Consider the following 13009-nt stretch of genomic DNA (forward strand, 5'->3'; position numbering starts at 1 on the left):
CGGTTAGAATAGGTGTACCAGATCCCTGTGTCGTAAGAGGCGACCAGGGTTGCGTCAAGAAGGGCATCCGTCGTAAGATCTGTGCCAAATCATTATGTAAATCATTATGGATGATCCACTGTGGCGACCCCTAACGGGAGCAGCCGAATGAAGAAGATATATATATATATATATATATATATATATATATATATATATATATATATATATATATATATATATATATATATATATATTCTGTACACGTTTGTAAACAGGTATTTCATGTGAGTCTTATCTGAACCATAAGAGAGCGGTGTGTGTGTGTGTGTGTGTGTGTGTGTGTGCGCACGCGCGCACGCGCGCGCGCATATGTGTGTCGCCAATTTTCTTAGAGATGGCCAAACGGATATTTGTTAAACTTTCCGAGGTTCCTTTCAAAGTGTTATAGGCAAAAAAACAATGAAAAAAAATTGGATTTTGTGTTAATCACTCTGCAGTGCCTCAGCCTTTGTAGCTCAGTGAAAGGCAAAATTTAATGATCCTGACCACATTCATTCGTTTGTGGAGGGAGGTGTGTTTGGCCCCCACAAAAAAATTATTATTTTTTTATTTCTTCAAAATCAAAATAACGACCAATTACTGCACTGTAGAACCAAGAAGAAAGCCAAGCAAAACAAGACACAAACGTAACAAGATTAGAAGAGCATCGGGCAATGCCGGGTACCCCTGATAGTAAATCATAACGAACATTTGAACATGTTATATGCTTTTAACAGCCAATCTGAGATGTAAAAATATCTCCCAAGGAAATGATTGGGAATTTCTTGGGTTCAATTTCATGTTTCATGGTGAGTACTTTCATGTGAGGATGTAAAAATAACAACTGCAAGATTTTCTAATGAGTTGATCAAGTTACACAGTATTTGAAAGTTGAGTTTAGCCTCTTTTAGCTCTGCCTCCACCAGAACCCTCGTTCTCTTGGTATGACCCTAAATTAAAGGGTCAGCCAGTGGTGGGTTGCAGCCAAAGGTAATTATTAAACGACTGAGTTCGATTGTAAAGCTGTGATCAGGTTTTCTTGCCCTAATTGCGTACGACATGGCCCAGGCGAGCGACATTTTGGTTTTGGAGAACTTCATTGATGGCAAGTTTGTGAGCAGCAAGAAGTACATCGATTCTTTCAATCCATCAACGGGCAAGGTGTACTGCAAACTACCGGACAGCACCAATGATGAGGTGGGTACGGTTGTACACACAGAGTTAGTGCACAGTGCAGTGTCTATGTATCATAAGGTTCTGAGCAAATTGCGACTAGTTACCTCCGCTACCGAAGGTGAAGGAGGATATGTTTTCACCCTTTCTGTCTTTGTCTGTGTCCAGGATATCTCAAAAAAGTTGCAGATGGATCTGGATAAAATTTTGTCGACAGGTTTTGGGGTTTGACAAGGACGAACCGATTCGATTTTGGTGAAGATCAGGATCCAACTACTCGAATTTTTTTTTAAGTGATTCTTCACCATCGAGATATAGGGCCAAAAACGATATAGAGCACGATATCTCAAAAAAGTTGTTGACGGATTCGGACGAAACTTGGTGGGCAGGTTGGGTGTGTGACCACGACGAATTGATACGATTTTGGTGAAGATCCGAATACTAAAATTTTTAAACCATTGAGAGATCAGCCTCAAAAAACGAAACGTGGCATGACGTCTCAAAAATGTATTGGGCCAGATATGTTCTCGTGGATCAGTCATTACAAGGAAAACAGACTCAGGTGGAGGCCATTCAACCCATCATGACTGCGTGAAACACCAAACTAATTTATCCAATTCAAGGTTGTCAGCATGGGTTCACTTGGAGGTAAGGTAGCGCTCTTATGGGGTGGAGCGGAGGTATGCGCTCTACTGAGTGCCCTTCTAGGCTAGTATGTGGAAAAGTCTGTTTTCTCTTGGAGTTCACTGGATCTGACAGACTCCGATTCGGATGTTCGTCCTGGAAAAGTTCGGAGCCTCTGTGCCTGGTGTGCTTATCAGTCACTCACAAACTTTCCATTGATTATTGGGAGTCGAAACTGGAAAGCTTAAGGGCAAGTTAAAATTTATATTTGTTTTAAAAGTCGAGGTTCATGAAATAGATAGAACAGAATACAGAATGGACCAGAAAATACCAGAACAATATGACAAGGATGGAGGAGGGGGTGATGCACCAGCGAGGTAAAAGGACACAACTGATGGACACTTGGAGGAAGAATGAGCATGGCAAAGAATGAGATCAAGGGGAGGGGAATGAGGACACAGGGGGTTAACAAGCTAGATACAATCTCAAACACAGTCAAGAAGAGGAAGGGAAAACTGGGAATGAAACAGAAAGAGAACAAAAAACGAAGGAGAAGAAATGGGGAGAAAACACAAAATAACTGAAAAGGGAAGGGGTGCGCTTGGGGAGGGTTAATTAAGGTAGAAAAGATCATGAGTTTGAATGGGGGATGACATGAGGTGGTGATGATCAACCATCTTGAAACCCTGGAGGGAAACATGGGATTGAACAGATTGAGCAAATTGGTTCCACAGGTGAGGCATAAGGGAAACTAATGAGTGGAGGTGAGTAGCAAGCCTGGATTTTGGGATGTTTTACCAGAAGTAGGTTACTGGCAGACCATGTGCCATGCAGAAACTTGGTGGGAGAGGGGAAGTGGGGAGGGGGGAGGGGTGGACAAATCAAGGAAAGGGCAGAAGGTGGAATACAGGAAAGGAGCGGTAGAAGTTAGAGAGGTCATCAACTTGTCTGCAATGCGAGAGTAACAGGCACAAAGACTCAGCTTCATCAAGGGAGAGTCCATTTATTTTAAGGGCTTTCGTTACCATGGCATATACAAGTATAATGTGTGAAAGAGGCCACCAGCCAAAAGGGGAGAGGAGTCCTCCATCAAGCTGCAGATGAAGGCCTTTGAAGAAGACAGAAATTCAGACTTGACATGGAAATACTTTGAATGACGTAGAACGCCGGAGAGGAACACCTTGGTCTGCAGCTGGCATTGGAAGTCAACTTGCATATACGGTTCACCCAATAAAGATCACAGCTGATTGTGAGGCCCAATTTTGAGTGACCCGTCTTCAAGAGGTTTGTTAAAGAAATCGATGAGAAGGTTCACCTGATGGTCATTTTGGAGAGATAGAGTGAGAGTGTGAGATTTGCTCAGATTGAACGATGTATTCAAAGTGTTGGACCAGCTCCAGATAATATCAACGTCTGCATAGAGGGAAGAGGCTGATTACTGACTCTCTGAACGATGAGAGAGGCTACGGTTGAAAGTTGCGTTATCAGCAAAGAGTGAAGCTGGGTTTTCCAGGGAATTGAAAAGATCATTGATGAAGACGAGGAACAGATCTGGGTCCAAGACTCTGCCTTGGGACAATCAAGTGATGTTAGCTGACTTCCAAACAAATAGAAGCTGAGGCCAACAGCGAATGCGAGGGTGAACAGATCAGAAAGCGGATGTACAAGAGTGGCAGACTTTTTTTCAGAAGCGTGTGCTGATCCCATCCAGTCCAGTTGCAGAATCGGAGTCGAGGGCTACCAGAAACTGCTCCACATTCTCAGGTGGGAAAAGCACAGTCCGGGAGTAGTTGGGTACGATCGGGCAGGTTAGCTACAGAAAGAGCAAGAGGTTGGGTGCATGAGATTTGGAAGCAAAGATAATTGAGGGATTCGGCCTTCGAACAAGCAGAGTCTGCTTTGGTACAATTTGAAGTGAGGGAGGGGATTGAGGGGACCATACCCCAGAGACAGGCTTGACAAGGCCTCACAACGTCTTTGAGAAAGGAGACAGGATTGAAGATTCAGTCTTGATGTTTTATTTTTCAATGACAGCAGGAACCGTGATGTTAAAGCTCTAAGTTCTGTTTCTTCTTCACGCGACGGACACATCTCTTTTTTGGTAACAGTAACACCGGTTCCCTCTGGGAGTGAAAATATGTCAATACCCACTCCCTCCGGCAGGGGTTAGTGGTTAAACCACTTGCATTATTCTCCGCATGCAGGCAAAAATTGTGTCATGTCCCCATTGGTGAATGATGACATCTGGGAACTCATTTGAATCTCTGGCCCAATGATGGGAATAGACAAGACAAAGGAGATGCCTCTACTTCGAATGAGCTCGACATTGGCTTTGTGAGAAAGCTCATGCAGACAATTTGCCTTGAATATACCTTGGTCCATGCTACCAAGGATTGTGAGAGCTGTCTGACCTGCCTTTTGGGGCTATCGATGCAACCGGGATGACCCCTACTTGGCAGTCATCTCCCTCCTCTGCCACAAATAATCTCAAATTGTAACAAATAACGACAGTTCTTCCTGTGTAGTGAATTTACAGACTCAAAAACAGTTTATGTGCATCATCTGAACCCGGTCCACAGAATACTGCTTCTGTGGATCCCGGGCATCCTTGGGAATAATCATGGATCGCTGAGAACACAATCTTTAACACATTCATTCTGCAGCTTAACATGCGATGCACAGCAATCAGAAATGTAATTTTGATCATGAGTACGTTAAGTAGGTCACTTTTGAGTGTTTATTCGAATCATAATGCTGATGTCTTTCTTTCTTTTTTTCCCCCCTGACGGAGTAATTTTCAGAAATCTATTTCAAATTATGTTCAGGAAGACTTGCACAGAAATTCAACATGGAAAATGGGTTTTTTCCCATCGTTTTCTGATCACTTGAGTGAATGGAGGAAGCTCTCTGAAGAATGAGGTCACGCGAGTAGGAGGCCAGAGCTCCACATGGAATTCCCTTGAATGCAAATGCGTGTTATGAATATTCAGCGAAGAGGACCTGATAACCGATAGGAGGTAGCTTTAGAGGAGAAAAATGTAGAGTTATTGGATATCGGATTCCTTTTGCTGAAATTCAACTGCAGGAATGATTTGAGCCAGGACCATAGCCTTGTTGGAGGAAAACCTGCGCGTCAACATGGTCAGTAGCTAATGCCAGATGGGTTGGAGAACCAGCAATTTCTTAACTCTCCATGGACATTTCAATCGTTGAAGATTCGATCCCAACCTCGACTAATTTAAAGCCAATTTGTGTTGTTATATTTTGGCCTCTCATCAGAATTTGAGCCGGCGTTTGAGCGCGGCAGTAATTCTCGGTTCACAGATGTTCATCAGATCAATTATGATTAACTTCTCGGATGAAAATATTTCAATGAAAAACAGCTACGTTTTCATTCACAATGACATCACATCACATGGCCAATTCCGCAAAAATATCTGCAGTACTATCCCGACCCAATTATTATACTTGTTACTCTCCGCCACCGAAGGTGGACCGAGGTTATGTTTTCACCACTGTTTGTCTGTTTCTTTGTCTGTGAGCAGGATATCTCAAAAAGGGTCCATTTGATTTTGATTTTGACAAGGATGAATTGATTCCATTTTGGTGAAGATCGAGATCCGGATTCGATAATAATCTTTAAGTGCTTTTTCACCATTTAGAGATATGGCCAAAAACCATACATACAGCATGATATCTCAAAGGGTCGGAAGCAGATTTTGTCAAAACTAGGTGAATGAGTTGGGTACGTGACAAGAACAGGCCGATTCGATTTTGATTAAGCTTTGGATGCAGATCTGGCCTATCAGTGGGATACAAAGTGTAAACCGTTCAGCCTAGCAGAGCTCTGCCCTCTACCAAGTGCCATTCTAGTTTACACAGTGTTTGATGAGGTCATGCCTGGTGTTGGTTAATGATTAGGGTGGTGGGCTTGAGATCCCAGGATCCTGAGTTTAAATCCCACTCAGCTGTTGAATTAATCCCAGGTGGGGTTGACTCTGCCTGTCATCCTTCTGAGGATAGCAAAATGAATGCCAGCTTGTTGGTATCCTGTGTCAGAGTGGTGATCTGTCCAGGATTGTGTTCAATAGCCAAAGAGACTGCTTAGACATCTCCTATGCTCTGCACATAATATGGTCCCGATGGGTGGATGAGGTCCCTTCATGTACAACCTTTTTGGCTGCTGGTTGCATCATCGGTTAGGGGCACAGCTATGCTGCTGATGCAGTGCCTCGATTACCAGTACGCTGGTACTCATTTCACTGACCTCAGAAGGATGACAGGCTGAGTCAACCGCCTGGTGTTAATTCAACAGCCAGGGTTCAGCAGCCAACGGGGCTCGAACTCAGGACCCGAGGATCCCAAGCCACCACCCGAACCGCGAAGCCAACACCAGCCTTATTGTTGGATGAGGTCATTTTACTCTGTGGGATACTCAAATTAAGATAACTTACCAAGAGATTTTCACTGAGATTGGCAGACGCGATGCACATCGATAAATTGCCTTTCTTAACTATGTCTTTAATGTTTTCTGCAGCAATAAAAACGTTCCGGTTTTGCAAACTGACTATGAACTCATTTTATGAAGAAGGATTGAAACGTTCCCCTTTCTTGCCCGACTGATCTGACAGGTGGATGCAGCTGTGCAGGCAGCTAAGAGAGCTTTCCCAAAATGGACAGCTTGGCATGTGCAGCAACGATCTGAGTTCCTGCTAAAGCTAGCAGATGTGATCGAGGCTCGGCTCGAGGAGTTTGCGCAGGCAGAGTCAAGGGACCAGGGCAGTTCGGAGGTTTGGGGTTCTGTTGGGATATTGAATTTGTTTTCTTTCTCTGATAAGATTTGTTCAGGATAAATATATATATAAAAAAATTGGCAGAAATTGACCACCCATACTTCTATTTCCCACATGCAACTCCATTCCCCTTTTCCTTACTATCCCCACTCTTCTTTTTATCTCCATTGCTTTAACTGAGGTTTTTTTTTTGGTGTTGCTACAAGCATTTGGAGATTTGGAAGGATTTATCTCTTGAAAAAATGGAGCTTATGGCATTTCCTACAAAGGCTTCGAGGTCATTTTAAGCCTCTGCTAATCCAAACTCTATGATATGTTGACTGAGCTGTTTCAATTTGACATCAAGTTTTATCCCGAGATAAATCAGACCTCTTGCTGCAGTATTAAGTATTTTTTTATTTGGCGATTTCTTTGTGAATTATGAGATCATTGGTTGTTTCTGTATACCGGTAATGAAGGCAGCGATGATAATGATGTACGACCTGACATCATTTAAAAAATGAAATTTCATTTTGTGCGGCATCGCGGTTCATTGACACGGAATTGCTTGAGTCAGAAATGTAAATTATATTGTTCATTCCATCATATTCGCTGAAGATGATTGCTTCATTTTCCCAATTTAAGATCAAATTTACAGCTCTTTTGGGGAGGTATGACCTGAAGTCGAGAAAGTATTATTGTATTTCATGGACAACACTGAGATGACACTCAGGGTCCCCACCTTTTGGGTGGTATGAGGAATAGATCTGTGTAAAATGAAAGATAAATTTTGAACGTTTTTTTAAAATACTGCATACTCAAGGCAAGTTACCGAGACGGTTGCTATGGCAACATAATTCAGCCAATCACAGCCGTGATCTAATCAGGTTTCGATAAGGTCATGAAGATGTCTGACATGATCGGCCGGTTGGACGGAGCTCACATTAATGTCCCCCGTCTGACCTTGTCGGAGGGGCGTGTGACAAAAAGACTTTGTCTGAGATGAAACTCTATTGTCCTCCTTCCAAGGACCCATGAACCCAGTTAGCAGTGAAAGGTGTACGTTGTATTAACCACAAACGGATTTGAGCTGCATGCTTCAAATAGTTAACACATCAATTATTTCTTAACATGTAATCCATCATAAACTTGTAAAGTAGCTAAAAAGTTGACATGTTCCAAATTCATGTGCGTCTCTTCGACGTTTCCTGTGAATTTCCCCTGTTTATTGACATTTTCAGGGAAGACCTTGGCTCAAGCTCGGAGTTCCGACATCCCAAGGGCTGTCTTGAATTTCCGCTTCTTTGCTTCGGCTGTGTTGCACTACACCATGCAGTGTACCCAAATGGAGCATCTGCACTGCCTCAACTACAGCATCCGCTCTCCCGTCGGAGTGGGTGAGGGAAGCTGACGGCTCCACGGAAATTAAATTTCAACGCAATGCAATCGATGTCATTGTGTGTTCTAAAATGAGTGGCTTCAGTGTCTGCAGCAAATTGCAGCTGGCTTAGTTATTTCAGGATTGGTGGCTGTATTTAGTTGAGTCCGGCTTGGACACCCAATTGATTGTAATGATGTTAGCTATACTTGTGCTGCTATTTAAACGATGCCTTATAATGACTTTTGAAACTTGAAATCAAATTTCAAGGTCATCGGAAATGCTCGATGATAGAGAGTGAGGCTAAAGTGCTGATCGTGGAGCATGGAGGATCAGGTGGATAAGGATCTCAAACCAAAAGGTAAAGGTAGGTAGGCACGGAATGCACCATGACAACAAAAAGAGAAGAGTCCCACAGGAAAATGAGGCAGAAGACTGTGGGTGGGTGAGACCTATCTCAAGTGCACATAAGACAGCCGACATGATCTTGATAAGTACACAACCACTTTTCCAAGACTATTTCTACTGGTGTTTCCAAAATACTCATTCCCCAACAGGGTTAAACTGTTGATGAATATTGTTTAGCTCAGTGATATGGATGCTTCCAAGTCTAGTACCAGACCAATTGGAGAAGTCGAGTGGAGTCAAAGCTTTGTCACATCTGAAAAGCTGCTCATTGTCATCTACATTTTTTATCTCCGGGAAGGTTCTCATTTGGATAGAGGAGTAAAACAAGTATTCTGCACAACCTCCCAAATTCACTCTGTCACTTCTGAACTTCTCTTCCAGTCTTATGAGAAGTGCTCAAAAATCTGACATGGTTGTTCTTCGAATCTTAAACAATATCTCTTACAGGTATCGAGGATCATGGAAATGCAGACAGACAATGGGGCAATGGTTCAATGGACATAAATGGGACAAAAACAAAAAGTCGGACAAGAACATGCCAATGCATCTGAGAACAAGAAGAGGTCAGGTCAGGTCAGGTCAGGTATGGGAGCATGCACCAGAGCAGCGCGTCACTGCGTCCACTTTCCGCAAGTACTCCAGGAGCCTCCATCTGGCCATCCCCAGGCAGATGCCTGGCCCATCTCCATCTCCTTGAGATGCTGATCAACCTGCTGCAACCACGAGGCATGTGGTCAGCCCATTGGCCTTCTACACTCATGAGGCTCCCTCGCCGAGAGAATCTGGTGAGCAGGATCAGAATCAGGAAATGAGCCACATATATACACAGCCGCAGCTGATGCTCATGGACAACGCAGGTAACAAATCTCATTTGAGTCTCTCTCAGCAACCGCTCGTTGGACACAAAGTCTGACAAGCGATTGCCAACGATTCTCCAAAGAGACCTGGTACCAAAGCAATTCAGTCTTTGTTTCAGATCCCTGGTCAGAGTCCAAGTCTCACATCCACAGAGCAAGACTGGAAACACCAAAGACCTGAAGACTCAGACTTTCATCCTCCGGCACAGGTACTGGCAGCACCCACTCCCCCCTCCCAGGATCCAGTGAATCCATGACTCCCCAAGCCTGACCCAGACATCTGCTGACCTCTGGCTCACAGCCAGCAGAGACATGAATATCACTGCCAAGGTAAGTGAATCTCTCCGTGACCTCAACATCCTCACCACAAACAGGTACAGAGAGGAGAGCAGCATGCAAGATGTCATTGAAAGCCTAGATCTTAGTTTTGACCCAGGCAACCCGTAATCCCAGCAGCTCCGACTCTTCATTCAGCACCTCAAGGGCCCCCAAAAGGATATCTGGAGTCTCCAAAAAGATGACTGCAACATCTGAGAAAATAAGGTCAGAGATCTTGACATTCCCAAACGATGCACCACAGCTTAATCTCACCCACATCCTCCCCAGAATCCAGGCCACACAAGTGCTGAAAAGTGTGGGGGCCAGTACACACCCCTGACAAACTCCAGAAACAACTGCAAAGAAGTCAGGGTGCTCAGTGAATAGCTTGGCATGTGCAGCAACAATCCGAGTTCCTGCTTAAGCTTGCAGATGTGATCGAGGCAGAGACAGGTTTAGATAAGGCAATGTTTTCCATAGGTTTGGGATTTTCCATATAGAAGGTGGATCAGCCTGGTATCACCACATCTCACAGCACTATCAGTACCAGAGTAGAGTTCAGACATCAGAGTAATCAGTTTTGGTGGCACCCCATGAAGACCAAGAATCCTCCAGAGGGTATCCCAATTCATTGAATCAAACGCTTTTCAGAGATCAACATAAGCTGCAAGCAGCCCCGGCAGAAACTCTCATCTGTGTTCGGTGAGGACCAGAAGAGCAAGGATACAGTCAATCGTTGACCTCCTTGGTATGAAGCCTGAGTGCTCTGGACGCTGGTACTCAAGCAGATGGTGGCGAACCCTTTCAAGAATTATCCAAGCAAACAACTTGCCAAGCACTGAGAGCAGCGTCACTCCTCGGAAGTTGTTGCTTTCTTGGCGATCACCCTTCCCTTTCCAGAGAGGGACAACAAGGCCCCTCTTTCAATCAGTTGGGATGATGCCTGTATTCCAGGCAGGGCACAGAACTGCATACAATGACATGAGTGCAGCATTTCCACCAGCCTTGAGAAATTCAGCATGGATGCCACAGATCCCTGGAACTTAACCCCATTTCAACCGGTTCAACGCAGTCTGTGTTTCCACAAGCGAAGATGGACCACAGTTGATTCGAGGGTCATCAACAGGGATTGCAACACCCCTGACATCCAACTTGACAGATGGTGGAACAGCCTGGTACAACCGCTCAAAGTAACCGTCCAGCGGGCCTTCACTTCAGACTCCTCTGAAAAGAGCCTACCACCCTCTACTCTAACTGCAGTACACCAAGGGATGGGCTTGGATGAACGCAATGTGCGAAGTCCCCTGTAAGCAGGACGAGAATTACTTGACCACAGGTGATGCTCTACCCCCTCACAGATTCCTCGCACATAGGCCTCCTTGTCCCCCCCCCCCCCCTTCGTGCACATACAGTTTTATACCTCAGCTCACTGAACAGCTCAACTCCACCATTCAGCCTGGCCCTGCGATTCTGGTCAATGGTATCCAGTGTCCTTTGAGAGACAAAATTCTTCCTCACTCTGCATTCAGTTCCAAGACATCGACCGGCAACATCAAGGACGGTGGTCTTGAAGGCACTCCATAACTCTTCAGTACCCCCCAAATCTCCACTCAGCCTCTTTGCAAGCTCCTCAGGTACCCTCTAATCCTTGAGCTTGCCAACATCCAGCCTTGGCTGGGATGGCACCATTCTTCTGAATTTAAGCTGCAACTTCAGAGTTGCTACAACAAGCCTGTGGTCAGTATTGAGCAACTGAGCACTCCGGTAGACCCTGCAGTTCTGGATCATCCTCAAGAGACCATCAACGAGCACATGGTCAACCTCCTTTGCCACACCACCAGCATTGGAATACCAAGTCCAGTGATGAGCCTGTGGGCGCTGAAACCATGAACCAGCCACCCTAAGTCCATTAATTCTTGCAAAGTCAAGGACCTTAGTGCTGTTCTGGTTCATAGTTCCAGACCCATGGGGATCAACACGTGTCTCATAACCATCCCATTTAGTTCCAGTCAATGCAATGAAATCCCCCAAGACTGGAAGAGTATCTCACCTGGGGCACTGATCAACCACAGACTCGAGCTTAGCATGGAATGCATCTTTCATGGTGAGATCACTCGCCTCAGTCAGAGCATATCCAGAAACCAGTGTAAGTGACACCCAAGGAGTGACAAATCCTGAGTCTCATAATACTCTCATTGACCAGTGTGACCTCAATTATCATTGAAGTCAGCTTATTGGACGCAGCTACAGCATCTCCTTGGCCGTGGTAACCATCAGAACAACCAGACCAATAGTAGGTGTAACCACCTGCCATGATCTCACCGTAATCTACTCTCCGAACCACGGAGAGTGCTGCAATACTGATGTCCAAACGCTTCAGCTCAGATGATAACAGAGACAGGTGATTGTGGGTAAATGGTGGGAACAAGGTCTCAGCAGCTGGTGGAGTCAAGATCAGAGATGGAAATGGGAGAGACCCTGGTGTTGCGGTAAATGGTGGGAATGAGGTCTCAACAGATGGTGGAGTCAAGTTCAGAGATGGAAATGGGAGATACCATGATGCTGCGGTAAATGATGGGAAGGAGGTCTCAGCAGCTGATGTGGTCAAGTTTAGAGATGGAAAGGGGAGAGACCATGATGTTGCAGTAAATAATGGGAATGAGGTATCAGCAACTGGTGTGGTCAGGTTTCGAGATGGAAATGGGAGAGACCATGATATGGCGGTGAACAGTAGACTCTAAATTCTAGAGTAAGACCTCGAGACATGGACTTATGAAGACAGCGCCACAGTCGTGAGAAGTGAGGGATTAATAGATGGAGGTGAATGTTGTTTTGACTTGATGAGGGGAATGATCCAGGGTTGTTGTTTTTTAGTTCAACTAGTACGGGCCCGTAGGTGCGTAAACTATGACTGGATTGGGGCATTATTTCAATTAGATCTGACCAACCGTATCATATATGGCCATAACTTGGGAAACGTATTCAGGTCTCCAGCGTCAATTGTGACGTCATATCAAATGAAGAAGAATTGTGATGCCCCTCTCTATCGCCCCCCCTCGCTCCCCCCCCCGCGAGTCTCGCCCCTCCTCTCTCGCCCCCACTCACCCCCCTCTCTCTCTTGAATTGTGACGCCCCCTCTCTCTCACCCCACTCTCTTTCCCCCCCTCTTGCCCCCCTCTCTCTCCCTCCCTCTTTCTCTCACCCCAAGTCACGCCCGTCTCTCTCGCCCTTCTCCCTCGCCCCTCTCTCACACCCCCCTTCTCACACCCCCTCTCTCGTCCCCACTCCCACCCCCTCTCTCTCCCCCCTAGTCTCGCCCTTCCTCCCTCGCCCCTCTTTCTCGCCCCCACTCTCCCGCAGATATTGGTCAACAGATAAATGGCCGTAACTTGGAAACCGCTCGTCCGATTTATATCAAACCTCGAAAAGGCACATCCGCGGGTCCCCAGCAATATTCC

General features: G+C 45.4%; 1 protein-coding gene across 2 annotated transcripts in view; it reads left to right on the forward strand.

Annotated features, from left to right (window-relative positions):
* Window positions 1–1021: 1021 nt before the first annotated feature.
* ALDH8A1 (aldehyde dehydrogenase 8 family member A1) overlaps window positions 1022–13009 on the forward strand; it is a 48193-nt gene continuing 36205 nt past the window's right edge. For both annotated transcript variants that reach the window (XM_085853802.1, XM_085853803.1), the window contains exons 1-3: window positions 1022–1218; window positions 6450–6597; window positions 7832–7987. In XM_085853802.1, coding sequence (XP_085709928.1) covers window positions 1081–1218; window positions 6450–6597; window positions 7832–7987 — 442 coding nt within the window. In that variant the 5' untranslated portion in view covers window positions 1022–1080. The remainder of the gene's footprint in view (window positions 1219–6449; window positions 6598–7831; window positions 7988–13009) is intronic.

Source organism: Eptatretus burgeri, chromosome 14, assembly GCF_056783735.1.
Source record: "Eptatretus burgeri isolate ZD-2024b chromosome 14, Ebu_testis_v1, whole genome shotgun sequence".
In the NCBI taxonomy this organism is placed as follows: Eukaryota; Metazoa; Chordata; class Myxini; order Myxiniformes; family Myxinidae; genus Eptatretus; species Eptatretus burgeri.